This window comes from Caretta caretta, chromosome 3, assembly GCF_965140235.1.
Source record: "Caretta caretta isolate rCarCar2 chromosome 3, rCarCar1.hap1, whole genome shotgun sequence".
NCBI lineage: Eukaryota > Metazoa > Chordata > Testudines > Cheloniidae > Caretta > Caretta caretta.
In genome coordinates this window covers 136,402,763-136,419,701 of record NC_134208.1, presented here as the reverse complement: position 1 = coordinate 136,419,701, position 16,939 = coordinate 136,402,763, and the positions used below count along the sequence as shown (strand labels likewise).

The 16,939-nt window shown below is 41.2% G+C and overlaps 1 protein-coding gene across 4 annotated transcripts in view; it reads right to left on the bottom strand.

Annotated features, from left to right (window-relative positions):
• Positions 1–8,772, bottom strand: part of MTR (5-methyltetrahydrofolate-homocysteine methyltransferase) — a 71,817-nt gene extending 63,045 nt beyond the window's left edge. For 2 of the 4 annotated variants that reach the window (XM_048843781.2, XM_048843785.2), the window contains exons 1-4: positions 8,598–8,772; positions 4,778–4,992; positions 1,466–1,555; positions 339–408 (exon numbers count right to left, since the gene is read on the bottom strand). In XM_048843781.2, coding sequence (XP_048699738.1) covers positions 339–408; positions 1,466–1,555; positions 4,778–4,992; positions 8,598–8,634 — 412 coding nt within the window. In that variant the 5' untranslated portion in view covers positions 8,635–8,772. Of the gene's footprint in view, positions 1–338; positions 409–1,465; positions 1,556–2,835; positions 3,018–4,777; positions 4,993–8,192; positions 8,310–8,597 lie in introns of those variants that run through there. The other 2 variants (XM_048843782.2, XM_048843784.2) reach the window with 2 other exon arrangements.
• Positions 8,773–16,939: the final 8,167 nt, after the last annotated feature.

Here is a 16,939-nt window from a genome sequence, read left to right as displayed (position 1 = left end):
ATTTAGGGCTGATGCTGTGAGCTATTGAGTACCTCCTGGCAGATGCTGGGTGAAATAATGCCAGGTGGATTTCAGTGGGAGTTGTGGACTCCCAAGAAGCACTCAGCACCTTGTGAAAGAACCAGAGTAACATTTTGCATATCTAAATAGCTTATGAGTCACTCATGCATTAGGCTCCTCTTGGAAGACAATTTGCAGCATCATTGCTCCCAGATGCAACCAACTGCACCAACCCAAGTCACAACATTTCAAAGCTTGTAATGAGACGATAGAACATGTAGAAGGGAATGTTTGAATACAAAGAGGAAAAAAAAACCAAAAACCAAACCACCATTCACCTGTCTGAGCAGTCACATCATCAGCTGCTTTTCTGGCCACCTGTGCTGAGACTTTGTTTAACTGATAAACCTGGAACAATGACAGCCAAATTACTGTGTGCTAACAGAAAAGGCTAATTCTGTACATTATGTCTCTTCTATGAAGAAAACTAACTAAGAAACTTACAAGAGTCAGTCACCCTCTTCTGTGGCAGCATGCAGTGCATTCTAAGTGCTCTATACTATAGACCAGACAAACACATGAAAGCATTATGGCAAAACTTTAAAAAAATAAAAAATAATAAAAAAACCCACCACACACACACACACACCTCTGGGGTACCCCCAGCATGGGGAATTGCTTTGTTCCATCAATCTCAGAAAGCAAACTGTAGTGATGCGATTATATGACGGATACCATTCTACTACGTCTGTGTCTAAAACTGATATTGTAAAATTAAATGATGGCAAAGGGACTAATGGCCAGTTCTGTAAGATACCGAAGTTAGCGGGAGTTGTCACCTTGAAGGAAGGGGCCCTATGAAGGTAAATGTAGCTTATTGGGAACAGCAACTCTGATTTAGATGGCATGTTCCCAGGTATTGTCATGCCATCTGCTGAGATATCATTTTAAAATGATGTGACTGATAGGCAGCACAAACCTGAGCTTAAGAGAGTTCTAAGCACTGCAGCAAAACTCTTACTGCAAGCAAGACAAACCTCTGTGCCAAAGAATAAAATATACATACAACGTTAAGAGACAAAACACATTTCCAGTGTGGCACCATCTTGTGAAACTGGAAGCACTGAAGCAGAATGTTCTTGTTCACAGAATGAGACTCTTCTGCGAATACTCAACTGATGAAGCCCAATACAAATTATTACTGTCTGTGCCTTCATTGACAACTGTCCTATCACAAGTATAATTTTCATCCTAATATTACCGTAATAATAGAAATGTGTTATAAGTAAATGGGATATTTTTCTGCTGAGCACCAGAGACCCAACCAATCTCACCTGTGTGCCCAGAGACAGTGTGCAGTTAGCAATAAACATAAATCTTGTGGTCTCTGGGGACTAGGTTAATATTGGCTGCTGGGACAACAAATCTTGAATATCTTAACATGTAAGTGGCTTAAAATTCTTACCAGATGCTCAAGGTCATAGTCAGCTTGTGCAACTTTGGTGCTGCTGAAAGTGTTTGTTTCAATTATATCAGCCCCAGAGAGCAAGTATTCCTGCAACAATAAAAAAAACAATTGAGAACTAATGATTTCAGATCAGGGGATGGAAAAGAAGGGAGTCAGCGGATTCTAACATTTTGTGATTTTCAGCTGAAGACAAAGGATAATTGCCTCCGAATTCACAGAAGACCAAATCCTACAGTTCTTACTCCTGTTGCTTTGAAATAGTGTTTAAACACATTTGAGGTTACTCAGAGTTTTAGTGTTTAAGGTTATATTTATAAATCGTTTTTAACCCTTTATAAACTATCAAGGTTCCAATTCAAGATGGATTAACTTAACTTTAAGCGTGTAAATAATCTCACTGATATGCTTCAAGTTAGACAACCTTCAAGAATCAAGGCCTAATAGATGTTATAAACACATAACAGGCATGAGTAGCGTATGTTATAGATGGCTGCAATCAACCTACTGAAGCATTTATTAAAATGGAATTAACAGATGTTATTAACTCTTTATAAACTATGTATAAATGTACCCTTAATAAATTATGACCATGTTTGTAGGCTGGGGTTGAAATTCTGGCACCACTGAAGGAAGGGGGGAAATCAGCTGTATGTTAGGCCTTTCAGCAAAATGCAAATGAGCAATCACTGTAATTCCATTTCAACACTCCTGAAGCATAATAAGCTTTCACCTATTAGGTCTGATCAGAAAGGCTTAGAAATGAAAAAAGGTTTCTAAGATAAACAAAATATTACTCCAATACAAATATCATTAGGGTTCACTATTGTGTGGATTTTCTTAACGGTGCGTGAGAAGATGAACACACTTCAAATGCTAAAGGAAAATTACATGATGATTTTTATATTTGGGTCATAAAAGTACTGATGTGATTACACTATTGAGTATACACCATTGGGATTTTTCTAAATGAAGAAAAATGAATTTAATGGTAATTAAGGCAAATAAAATTTCAATCAAACAGATGGTGGAATAGGAACATATCTAATGTTAAAGACAATATTAATTTTAAAATTAACTAACAGAAAACTGATAGTTCTCCTCTCTACTCCCTATTCTGGGCACACGCACGTACACACACACACACAGAGTTGTGCAGATCCAAAGGGCACAATGACATTTATGATATCTTTTACACACTTGAGTTTCACTTTCACCTCCAAAATCATTTATTAAATGACAACAATTTTGACCCTTCAAGCTCTTGTCATTTTATCAGGCACAGAACATTACTGAACACAGTATATTAGTAGGTAACAACGCACTTGAACTGGGAAATCCACTTTGACTTTTGAAAATAGACTACTCACCATCTCTTCCTGTTGGAGCTTACTTATCAGTTGAAGGACACGTAAAAGCTATTTAAAGGCACGGGGCGCTTCTGTGTCCAGTCCACCATATTTAAAATTTAAGGAAGTTGGAGGGGCAGTTTTAGGGTTATTTTCTATAAATACTTGAACCTCCAAGAATTCTGAAGAGCTCAAACATAGGTCTTTCCACACCTGTAAACTTCATCAGATGAATTAGTTGGGAGGAAGGAGATGACAAACTCTGGAGCTCCAGCCTGCAGAATTTCCAAAGTTCAGAGTCAATCCAGTTTGGTTGACACAACTGGGTCACTGAGCAGACACCGCTATAGAGCTTTTTCCCCTTAAATCTCTATAGGGCATTTAAGTCACAGCTTCTTTTTCATTTTTGTTCTTTAAAGATTATGAGGATTACAGTAAAATGTTAGATTACTCTCTTTATACTAAATTTTAATATTTCACAGTAAAAATATTAAAATAATGGTGATTGTGAAATGCTCAAGGAGATTAAGAGAGCTATAAAAATATAAAACTCAGTAATAATGGGGGATTTCAACTATTCCCATACTGACTGGGTGCATGTCACCTCCAGTTTGGATGGCAGAGATAAAAATTTCTAGACACCATTAATGACTGCTTCTTGGAGCAGCTAGTTCTGGAACCCACAAGAGACAAGGCAATTCTTGATTTAGTTCTAAGTGGAACACAGAGAGTCTGGTCCAAGGGGTGAATATAGCTGAACTGCTTGGTAAAGCAACCATAATGTAATTAAATTTAACATCCAGGGGTGGGGGTGAGAGAGAATACCAAGAAAGATCATAATTGTAGCATTTAACTTCAAGAAGGGGAACCACACAGAAAAGAGGAAGCTAGTTAAACAGAAATTAAAAGAAACAGTCACAAGAGTGAAATGCCTGTAAGCTGTGTGGAAACTTTTTCAAAACACCATAATAGAGGCTCAAATTAAAAAAAAAAAACAGTAAGAGGACCAAAAAAATGCCACCATGGCTAAACAAAAGAAGCAGTTACTATGCAAAAAGACATCCTTTAAAAACTGGAAGTCAAATCCTACTAAGGAAAATAAAAAGGAGAATAAATTCTAGCAAGTCAAGTGTAACTAGGCAGGCCAAAAAAGAATTTGAAGAACAACTAGCAAAAAAAAATGTAAGAACATTGGAAGCAGGAAGTCTGCTAAACAATCAGTGGGGCCACTGGAAGACACAGGGGCTAACGGAGCACTAAAGGAAGACAAGGCCATTGAGAAGCTAAATGAATTACTTGTAACAGTCTTCTCTGTAGAGGATCTGAGAGATCTCCAAACCTGAGCCATTCTTCTTAGACGACAAATCTGAGGAACAGTCCCAGATTGAAGCGCCAGAGGTTTTTAGAACAAATTGATAAATTAAACAGTAATAAATAACCAGGACCAGATGGTCCTCACCCAAGAGTTCTGAAGGGATTCAAATATGAAATTGCAGAACTACTAACTATGGTATGTAAACTATCACTTAAATCACTTTCTGTACCAGATGACTGGAGGATAACTAATGTGACATCAATTTTTTAAAAGGCTCCAGAGGCAAACATAGCAATTATGGGCCGGTAAACCTAATTTGAGTACCAGACAAACTGGTTGAAACTGCAGTAAAGAACAGAATTATCCTATACATAGATCAACATGATTTGTTGAGGAAGTGTCAAAGCAGCTTTTGTAGAGGAAAAACATGCCTCAGCAATCTATTAGAATTCTTTGATGGGTCAACAAGCATGTGAACAAGGGTGATTCAGCTAATATAGGGTATACTTAAAAAGATTAAGTAGAAGATGAGGGAAATTCAGAAATTAAAAAAACACCATTAACAGTTAAGGTTGCACATAGAAATCATTCAGAAGAGTCAGGGTTTTTTTTAAAATCAGAACACTCAGAAGTCAAGCGACACAATACCTTGTGAATTTTGTAGATTATATCAGGCTGAGTTATACTCAAAAGGTCATTGTTGCCTTTCAGATATTTTGGATGATCCTTAAATTCTTGCCCTCGAAAGTCCTCTTCTGATAGTGCATGCTGCTGGATCATGGTCCCCATGCCTCCATCCAAAACCATAATCCGCTCCCGCAAAATAGAGTCAATTTCATCTTTCAAGCTCTTCTTGGTATTCACTATTAAAAAAATTACAGTTAAAACAAAAGAAAGAAACTTTGAAATTCCTTTATCCCTCCCCCCCCCCCACAAAATACATAATTTTTTAAGTATAAGTACCTTGAATTTTCAAAGTTAATTTCAAACAAGAGTTATTTATTTTATTATAAAATAATGATCAGTTATGGTACTGCACCTGAAGTTGTGATATTTTAACATGAGCAAATAATATGTTATAGGTCTCTGACCCTACATCTGTCTGAGCAGAACCCTGCCGCAGGAGCCTCACTTGAGTAAATGCAGATTCACCTGTATGGAGTCAGCTGCAGAAGTGGGGCCTAAGTAACCATTTCCATAAGCAACTAGGCATATAGATGTTGACCTAACCCTTCCATTATATCAGCACTTTTTCACTGCAAATTTTGTATCTCTCTTTGTACATGGTCTCTCAGGGCCCTACTCCTGCAGTCTTTACACAAGCAAGACTCCTACTGAACTAAGTGGGAGTTTCACCTGAGTAAGGACTACAGAGTCAGCTCCAGCCTTACAGACTTTATTTCCTTGGTAAAGGTCTGGGACACACCCAAGTATCTCATCTGAACTGGATTTTCAGTTATAGATTTATTTGATCGGACAATTACCGTGCTCCAGTGAAAAAGGCTGCCTGATTCTTTTCAGGGCTAAGTGAACACCTTTTAAAGTTTCCTTATGCAAACGTAACATGCTTTAGCAGTGAAGAATTCATCTACTACCCAAATACAAATATAACACAGTTGTTAGTGATGCTTGGACAATGGACATTCATGCATAAAAAGAAACACAAAACAATTAAGGTTTGTTCCGAAGCTCGTTGTTGAAGACCACAGAAAGATTCACATTTACTTCAACACACTTTGGATAAGGACCTTAGGTCCAAAATTTGGGTTTTGTTTAGAAAGAAAAAAGGGGAGGGGGGATTCAGAACTTAAAATGAATAGAACTGTGTCCTGACTTTTAAGTGAATATCAATAATATTTTTTAGAGATCCACAAACACTGCCTTGTGGTGTTAGAAAGCAAACCACAAGCATTGTGCTAGTGTGAGGAAAAAAAACTAATAGAGCTGGTCAGAAAAAACTCTGATGAAATACTTTTCGTCAGGATTTGCCGATTGCCAAATCAAATCATTTAGCAGAGAGACCATTGGTTTCCTCCCAACCTGCCCACCTGGTGAGCTGCTGGGGACTCCATGATGTGTGTCTCCAAGGCCACCCACCTCAGAATCAAGGCTTCATAACGTTTTGCAGAGAATTTTGATTGGGGGGGGAAAGGGGGGGATGTTATTGTAAATGGGAATGAAACCAGTTTTGGAAATATGGAAATCCTCCCCCCGCTGGTAATAGCTCAACTTAAGTGATCACTCTCAAATAAATATTATACAAGGTAACCTATTTCCCCTTGTTTTTTCCTACCCCCCCCCCCGACGTTCTTGTTAAACCCTGAATTTGTGCTGCAAATGGCCCACCTTGATTATCATACACATTGTAAGGAGAGTGGTCACTTTAGATAAGCTATTACCAGCAGGAGAGTGGGGTAGGAGGAGGTATTTTTTCATGCTTTGTGTGTATATAAAAAGATCTTCCACACTTTCCACAGCATGCATCCGATGAAATGAGCTGTAGCTCACGAAAGCTTATGCTCAAATAAATTGGTTAGTCTCTAAGGTGCCACAAGTCCTCCTTTTCTTTTTGTGAATACAGACTAAGACGGCTGTTACTCTGAAACCTCTCCTTACAGTGTGTATGATAACACCCATTTTTTCATGTTGTGTGTGTATATAAATCTCCCCACTGTATTTTCCACTGAATGCATCCGATGAAGTGAGCTGTAGCTCATGAAAGCTTATGCTCAAATAAATTGGTTAGTCTCTAAGGTGCCAAAAGTACTCCTTTTCTTTCTACAAAACTGAATTACTTTTCTCCACCGAGTGTACTTAATAAACAGTAAGTGGACCTAACCACTTCAACGTCTACACTGAGAAAAATGCAAAAAATAAGCCAACAGTAAAGAGTGAAAAATTGAGTACATTTTAAAACATTCTTTCCATCTGAATCATCTAAACATGGTTCTTCGGATCACAAAAGTTAAAAACAAAACACACAAACAACCTGCTATATTAACAGTCTCTCTAGCCATTTGATCAACTGCAACTGTCTATTTGGACCCTCATCCTGCAATGATTATGGGAAGGGTCCTTCCAACTTCAACAGAGCTTTGTATATGTCCACATACATGCATCTCCCTACAGTACCAGGCCTTAAAGACTGGCGAATAAAACAATCTGTTGCTTTATATAAAAAAAAAAGTAAAAGCACATGCTTTTGTACAGTCAATGAGCAAAAGGCAAGATACACTGTGACAGACACCTGCAAAAAGCTTCTTCAAACATAAACAGGAAATAGCTTAGTTGCTAAGAGCAAGAAGGTTGAGAGAGAAAACCAAAACAAGCAAATTATATGGGAATGCTGTGTTAGTGGGTAGTGTGACTACCACTAGTACTATTTTTATTTCAATCAATACTGGATTCACATATTCACCAACATGATGAAAAAAATCTGCACAGTACTTCCAAACCTAAAAGTTCAAATACCCCACTAATCACTCCTATCCTCCACACCACCCAAATAATGGATAGGTTTAGAATTTATGAAACTTTTTTACAAAAAAAAAAAAAGGGGGGGGGGAGCATTTCTTCAATCTCCTATATGGTTTTTGAAACTTTAGTGATAATCTGCCGCCCCTGGCCTTTTTTCTGAGACCATTTCCGGCTGAAAATTCCACTTTACCTGCATGCAAAATGCACGCACAAAAATACAATGCACCTTTGTTACAACGAACCCCGGGGGGGGGGGTCCTAAGCCATTTGTCTGCTATAGCCAGGGGGCTATGAAAGCGAGGTGGCGGGGGGGAGACAGGGCACTCTAATCGACACTGTTAACAACCGAAAAACTATGTTTAGATAGCTAATGGGCATTTGAGGTCAAATACAAGATCATCCGAATCCTGGGCATTTCCAGTTTCCGCTCACTAGCGTATGAGTTAACCAGCAGGGCGACTTGCATCATTTACAAAGTTTGTTTAACCCGGGGGCACGAGACCCTGCCAGGTACAGGCAGGCCGATGAGTCAGAGGCAGGTTTCTAAAATTCAGGCGCTCGTTAAAAAAAAAAAAAAGTTACGCACGAGGATCATCAGCGGGTGGAACAAATCCATTTCACTGTAAAACGGGACAGCGCGCCTCGGTTTTCCAGGTAACGGAGAAAATGAGGCAGGAGCCTCCCCGCCGGGAAACCCAGAGCAGCAAATTGCTCCTCTGAGCCCGGGAGCACACGCAGCCCGAGCACGCTCGCCGGGCGGACAGCAGAGGCGCTGCTCTCCGGTTGCACGAGGATTGCAGCCGCTCCCCCTGACCCCAGGGTCTTGGCAGAGGGCGACACTCAGAGCCCCCCGCCCGGGCGGGCGGCCCCCGGCTCCCCGCAGAGCCAAGGGCGAGGCAGCCCCGCGTCCCACGCGCCACCCCCCAAGCCCAGGGGACCCGCCGCTGCAGCCCCCGGCGCCGGGGCACGGCACGCTCGGCCCCGTAGTTACCCGGCCGCTGGGGGAACTTGTAGCCGGCGGGCGACATGCCGCAGCTGCAGGGCCGCCCGCTGCTGCTCCTCCTCCTCCGGCAGCGGCGGGGCGGGGCCGGGGAAGTGAGCCTGGGCCCGAGCCGCCACCTGGGCCGCTCCCCGAGCGCGTGACACAGCAGCCGCGCCCGGCGGCTCTGGGCGGGGGTTGCCGCCGTGCGGCAGGGGGAGCGCCTCAGTGAGGGGATGAGCCGGCAGCTGCCGCCGGGATCTCAGAGCAGCAGGGCCAGGGCCTGGGCCTGGGCCTAGGGAGGGACCCACCTCTAAAAACCAGAGAGTACTGGGCCGTGAATTCATTCCCGTTTTGTCCTGTGACAGACCCAGCTCCATAGCCCTGCATATCCTGCGCTGCTGGGGGCAAGTACAGGAGTATAAGAATGGCCATGCTGGGTCAGACCAGTGGCCCATCTAGCCCCGTAGCCTGTCTTCTGACAGGGATCAGTGCCAGATGCTTCAGAGGGAATGAACACAACAGGGTAGTTAGCTAATGATCCATCCCAGGGGCTGGCAGTCGGAGGCTTTGGGATGCCCAGAGCCAGGGGTGTTTGTGTTCTTTCCACTGCCTCCCTCCCAGCACTGGTTGTTTCCACCCTTCTGGAGAGGCTGCAGTAGACTGAAAGGGAAAAAAAAAAGTCAGTTGAAATGGCTGATCCACCTTTGACAAGATAGAGCTATTCTTGCATTACTGCTGTCTCTGGGAGAGGTCCGTCTGATCCAAGTGGCCCCCAAGAAGCTAGCACAAACCGTGGTTCTATAATATACCAGTGTGCTGACATTTGCAATACGCCAAAAGCTTACTGCCAGCTTTTGGTTTAAGGTACTTAAATATTTGTAATTAGCCAACACAGCACTGGTTACAAACCCTCTGTGGGACAAAAAAGACCTAGAAACCCAGATAACTTAGTGCTGCTAATAAGTATCACAAAATCAACTTCATGAGTCAAGAAAAGGGATTATTCACAGTGAAGAAATACAATTTGACAAATTAATTATGCTAGTATATACAAGTAAGAAATTTAAACTTATAACTAGACAAATAGCAATATAAAATTGACATTTGTTAAAAAGAACAGAGACTAATGTGGTCATTAGCTCATATTAGTATTTATAAAGCTTACATTAAACCAGATGAAGAATCTGTTTTTCCCTTATAAATGTAGTGGAGGAGAGCAGGAACAAGATGTATCATCAGGTAGAATGAACTCTTTCCATATATGAAAGGGAAAAAAATTCCATTAATACAAATATTTGCACATATTTCTGTTATGTAACTTAAGTGGAATATTACACGCATTAGCCCATTTAAAATTAATAACATGAGAAGTCAAAGTTTTCTCTGTGAATGGCATCTAGTACAGGTACTTTAACGTATCATACTCAAAGATTCTGGTCTAATATAATAAAGATTGCAAGATATGGCTGAAAAAAATTACAGTTTATTTATGTACCTTAGCTATTGTCAAGGAGCTGATTTCAACAGTTATAGTGTATTGTAAACCTGAATGTGTATCCTTAGAACTTGCCGCTAAATGAAATATGCTTCAGACAGATGAAAGTTACACAGTGAATTAAATCTAGGAGCCCTGACGTGATGAAAGCTGCTATGGTGGAGGAAGCTACAGTATGTCACAAAGAAGAATCAGAAGAGATCACAAAATACATTATATCAGATAAATAGATTTATGCTAGAAGGAACCATTATATACATCTGTAGTCTGACTTCATGCATAAACAAAGGCCATAGCATTTTACTCAGTAATTCCTACAGCAAGCTTTATAACTGGTGATTGAACTAGAGCATACCTTTTAAAAAGACATTCCCTCTTGAAGTAAAGACCTCATCACTTTGGAGAATTTATCACAACCGTTGGTAAGATGACACCTCCATCTACCCCCAAAAAGCCAACCAACATAAAACCCCTGAAATAAATCAACTGTAAAAACCATAACAGTAGAGAGCAAAAATTAAAAACACACACTACCCTATGCAGAGATTTTAACCAGATAAAGGAGAAGTGCCAAAGACTCCATGAGGGCAGTCCACTTTGCTATTGCTATTAGTTTTGCATGGAAGTTGCTCAGGCCCCAATCCACAAAGGTACTTAGGCACCTAAACCTCAGATTTAGGCACTGTGATCCACAAAACTCTCACTGAACTCTGTAAGCACTTAAGTTTCTGCCTCCAAGCTTGTGCACAGCATTCTGTTGTAGTGATTTAGATGAGCCAAAGGCGTTAGCATAAGCCAATCATCGTCCAACATTAAACAGTTTTAAACAAGGTTCAGGGTTTAGTATAAAGTGACCTCAGCCTGGCAAACATACCATTAAAAATCCTTTAAACCTTTTATTAAAGATACAGAAAGGAAGGAAAAACAGTCAAGCATTTGAAATGCAAGGTATTAAGTAAGACTTCCTTTTTAACAGCATCCCTTCTGCCCTTTCCCTTTAGCTGGAGAGAGTTTTTAGAAGGAAAAAAACCCCTTGTTTGACTGTCTTTTAGATGGTATCAAAGACAGTAATAACCATCCTTTTGGGGAAAAGAGAAATTTGTTGATCTGGGCTGGAGTTGTTGTTACTGCTGTTGTTGTTAAAGTCCTATCCCATTTCCTAAGAAGACAAAGCAAGACACACACAAGAGGGGAGAGGAAAGAACAGCAAGGAGAGAAAATGAAACTTCTGCCTCTAGTGTTGATTCTCAAATGTAGCCTCACTGCTGTCTGGAGAAACACAGGCCCAGCACACAGTCTGATCAGCCACTCCAAGACCTAGTAAACTCATATAAATATGGGCTGTTTAGGGTATTGCATTTAGTTGCCTCTTTCTGGTCACAGGCTTTCAGCAGTGTTACAAAATATGCTAAGCCAGACTCTTATTAGGCAAGTGAAGAAATATGGTAGTAATAAGAAAAAGGACACATGAGAGAGAAAGGGAGACAGACAGTCTCACATCCCAGGTGGTATTCAGGATTTAGCTGGTAGAGGTGGCAATGTCATCTGGCTCCCTCTCTCTGGCCCAGTGCCGTCAGGACATCTCTCAAGATTAGAATGAAGAAGGTCCAGGATCCCAGGAAATGGTAGGAGTGGCAGCCATGACAGTGAAACTTGCCCCAGTAGCCAATCCCCCCCCGAAAGTCTCTCTCTTTAAGGACCAAAAAGGGAGTGGTGGGTGAAACAGCCCATCTCCTCTTTATTTTGTCCTTCAATTAGGTCTAATATCTGGCACACCAATTTTGGTTCGTTAATTTCCAGTCCACATTTTCTTGTTTTACAAAGCATGATCTTAACACAGTTCTTGAGTTATGTCAGTAAGCCCCTTTGTTTGTACTAATTCAAAGAAGCCTATTGATTCCCTTTCATACCTTTTCCCATCAACATTTGTTGTTATAGGTGATTGTGACATTTTATGAACATTCACATACTTTTTACAGCTGAGCTCACAATTAGGGTAAATTTGTAAGCCCAATTATTACAACACACCTCACTGTGGGTGTCTGGACACCTATCGCCTTAAGTCCCAGATTCACAAACCAGGGGAAGATGGGCATTCAATTTATCCACCCAAGTCACATGCAAGGCCTGATCTGGTAGGTGGCCTCAGAGGTCACCTACAAAATCAAATCCTAGTCCAAATCCAAGGAGAGCAGTTTTTAGCCTGATAATTAGAATACTTGCCTAGCATGTGGGAGACCCAGGTTCAATCCCTCCTCCCCGCCCCCCCACCTCTTTGCTAGAAGCAAAGAAAGGATTTGAACAGGGGACTCTAACCACTGAGATGTGGGATATTCTGATGTAGGGCTTCCTCAGTCTCTCCTGTTGAAATTGTTTCACTGTGGATAAATGAAAAAGTGATTGTAATAGAGGGACTGGACCCTGGGTTTCCCACCTCCCACATGGATGCCTTAACCAGTGGACTACATTTAAGTGTTTGTTCACAGTAGAATAGTGATCAGGCCAAAAAGACACAGTGAATGAGAATGACTCTGTACTCCAGTGGTTAGGGCACCCCAAATAGTTGGGAGAGACAGGGTCCCCAATCACTCTCTCACTATTTATCCACAGTGGAACAGCTTCAACAGGGGAGATTGAGAGAGCCCTATGTAGGTGCATACACGCAATATGGTGTCATATTGTTTCAGCTACAATTAATTTAAATATACATTTATCATTAGGATTGAATTTATATTTGAGCACAAGACAAGAGATTCTTAATTGTTACAGATTAGGGGATCTGGGGTTCCATTCCTTGGTTTCTTTATTTTTGCTGAATATTACAGAGGTAATTGGTAACTATCCTTATATTTATACTTTCCATTATAAAGGATTATTGGAACTTTTTCTGCTAAGACTTCTAACATCTTCATTGTTTACAGCAGATCTTTGAAATTCAGCAGTGAGGATGGCCTCAAGCTAGAGAAATACCTAGTCTCAGTCCCATGAAATTCAGTTCAGATTTAGCTACATTAGAGCATTAAAAGATCATTGCCTTTCTGTTGCTTTCAAACCAGCATCAGCTCTGCACTGGGAACAATTGGGAGCTGCTAGAGCAGTGAGGGAAGAGCCAGACTATCTCACACCAGATCTTGCACATAAACCCACTGTCCTGTCCTATCCCAACCGCTCTGGGGGCAGGGCAGGGATGGGACTCCCAACTCTGGTGGGGGGAAATGAAACCCTAATTTTGCCCCCTTATGTGTATCCATTAGGATACACAGTCTTTAATTACATCATTACATGCTATTTTTACCATAGGAGTCCTCACTCATCCAGTACACAGATGGGACAAACAAGGGGACTGAATAAAAGGTTGCATAGGCAACCATAAATCTGGTCTCTACTTTAGAGAGTTTGACTTTGAAACCTAAATACATTCAAGAAGAAATGTAATGTTATATATTTGGTAATTGTTTATTAATGGCACTCTGGTTTGTCTAACACAGCAGTTCTCACACTGTGGATCGGGACTCCAAAGTGGGTCGTAACCCCATTTTAATGGGGTCACCAGGACAGGCTTAGACTTACTGGGGACTGTGGCCGAATCATGAGCCCCACTGCCCAGGGCCAAAGCGGAAGCCCAAGGGCTTCAGCCCTGGTCAACAGGGCTCAGTTTACAGACCCCCTGTCTTGGGCTGAAGCCCTTTGGCCTCCCTACACGCAGGCTTTGGCCCGCCCCACCCGGGACTACGGGGCTCAGGCAGGCTCAGGTTTCAGTCCCCGTCCATTCCCCGCGGGGTCATGTAGTAATTTTTGTTGTCAGAAGCGAGTCGTGGTTCAATGAATTTTGAGAACCCCTGGTCTAACATACAGACAAACCTCTAGTGTACAAAAATACCATAAAACTTTTTTATAATAGCTCTCATGTACCCATCTCAGAGTTGGGGGGGGGGGTGGATATCGAGTATATAATCTGTAAAACAGGTGAAACGTGAAATATTTCAGAACAAGAGGGGCAATATTATTTGCACTCTGATAGCACTGAGGGACCCTAGTCATGGCTTAGAGCCCCATTGTGCTAGGCACTATACAAATAAATAAATAACAAAAAATTATCTCTGTCTTGAAGAGTTTATACAAGTTAAGAGCCAATGTAAGTTATAATTCAATAAAGCAAAAAATATTCTCTAGCTAGTGACATTGAGGCAGTCACCAGAGTTCTAGAAATAGCAGCAACATCAAATAATAATGGTCAGTTTGGGCTGACTTTGTTTCACTTCTGCATCCAGCTGACCACATGCAGATTCCACAGACATCACTTTCTCCAGACATGTGCATGCAAAATGTCTTTCATGCTACTCAGTCCAAAGGCAGAATTGTACTATGGTCCCAACATAATACCTGTCAAAGTCAGCAGAAATAGCCTGATCCAATGTCCATCAAACTCAACAGCAATCTCTAATTAACGCTGTGACAAGCTGTTATATTCCCTACCAGCTACCAATAAGCACCCAAAAAGCTGCAACATTCTATAAACTTCCAAAGAAATAATTTCTTACATGATCTTTAGGACAAAAGGTCAACTGGGATAGAAAGAAGGGCAAATACAGCACCAGTAGGAAATGTTATTTAAATCAGTATCTGTTCTACATACAATATAGTTTTATAACATTTGTGCAGGTCTCTCTCAGCATGCACAGCACCCTGGTTTCTGCAGGAGACTGGAAATTTTGTGAGACTGAAAAACTAACCTCTTTCTAATTGCATCAAGATGAAACTTTAAATCCAAATAAGTATTTTAGCTACCAAAGGATTAAAATAATTTAAATCAATTTGAGTTCTAGTATTTCAAATATGTTTGGGCCTGGTTTCGGCTTTTTCCCCTTCCAGAAACAGCTCAGCTTTAACAAGGAAAAAATTTAAAGTCAGTCTTTGAAGCGAACTAAGGCCTTGTCTATACTACAGGGAAAAGTTGATCTAAACTACGCAATTTGAGTTACGTGAATAGCGTAACTCAAGTCAACATAGCTTAGATCTACTACCGCAGGGTCCACACTATGCGATGTTGACAGGAGATGCTCTCCTGTCAACCCCCATTACTCTTCTCGATCCAGTGGAGTACAGGAGTCGATGGGAGAGCGATCTGCAGTCAATTTAGTGGGTCTTCACTAGATGCATCGAGCACCACGTGTCAATCACCCGGTAAGTGTAGACAAGCCCAAACTTTTCTGGTTTGGTTTGGTAGAGTGCATGATTCTCTAGTCATGTTACTTTACATCGAATGTAACTCCTTTGAGTTACAGTACCCCTCTTTGTGTTGTCTTGTGGATTCATAAGGAGGCAGCACAGGCTGGACTCTTAGAAGTAAGACTTTATTAGAACTAAAATAGAGTTACCTAAAACAGGGAGAGCCGTGCGCTCTTAGCTGTATATCTGGTGAAGCTGATGCTGGACTGCTTCCAGCTGGTTCTCTTTAGCCCCAGTCCAGCTCCCTCTAATGTGTCCTCTGCTCTTAAAGGCATAGTACATACGCCTAATTCTCTTATGTTGATGTAAGAGAGTAGGGAATCGAGCCAAATATATTAGAAAGTGAACTTTGAGCAGTTGAGCCTATCCATTAGCCAATTCTATTATATCCATTACAAAACTACTTTCATCTCTTGTGTGATCAATCTTAATTCATATGAGGCTCAATTTCAACTACTTTTATTCATATGAGTAATCTTTATTCAAGCAAGAACAATGTGAATCTTTATTTCATCAGTGTTGCAGGATTGCACCCCTATTAATGCTTTCAAAAACATACAGCTTGAGTTCTCAGAGAAGAACAAAAAACTAATCTGATTTCTGACCCCCAGATTTTGGCACACTGTTTTGTACGGCTTAGCAGTGATTTGTACAGTTTTATTGAGTATGGATTCTTTCCCTGTTAATGATTGTTACGCTTGCCCTTTGTACACAGCATAGGCCCTGTGTGCAGAATTTCAGTTTTATTTAAGAATTAAAATTTTTAGTCTTCATAGTTGTGAAAGTGAAACAATAAAATATTAAATTAAAAATAATTTTTAAGTGAAAAATATTAAATTGACATGAATGGAACTGTGATGGCTAAGACATTAACATTTTCTATTCTAAGACTGACATTGGCAGAAACACATTGGGTGGGATCTACAAAGGGACTTAGGCATTGCAACACCAAATGTCACAATGCCTAACTTTTAGGCACCTACAAAATCACATGAACAACACTGCAATCCACAAAGCCTGAGTTAGGCTCCCTATACAATAAATGGGGAAAGACTGAGGCACCTAACAACAGAAACTACAAAAGCCAACATGCTAGGAGGGAAGCCACCTAAACTAGCCAATGTGCTAAGCCCCTCCCCGCTCTCTGAAATAGGTGCCTATGTCCCAGCTGCAGGGAGGTGCCTATGTCATCTTAGCGAGCCAGGAACAGGAATCTGCTGCCTGGAGTAAGGCAAGTTAGGCACCTAAACATCTTTGTGAGGGAATGAGTTAGGTGCCTGCCTCACTCCACACAAAACAGCCAGAGAAGGAAGTGCCACTGCCAGCATCCACTTCATAACTTTTAGGCCAGAGTTTAGAGCACTTGCCTGGGATGTGGGAGACCCAGCTTCAATTCCCCCTTCTCTTTCAGAAGGGGAGTACGGATCTGAATAGACAGTCTCTCACCAGCCTGCTCTTACCACTGAGCTATTCTGGCATAGGGCTGTCTCAGTCTCTCCTGGTAAAGCTGGTCTACTGTGGATAAATACTGAAAGGATTATTGGAACAGGGGGCCTAGACCCAGGGTCTTCTACTTCCTAGTTGTGTGTCCGAACCACTGGGCTACAGAGTTGTTCTCACACTCACT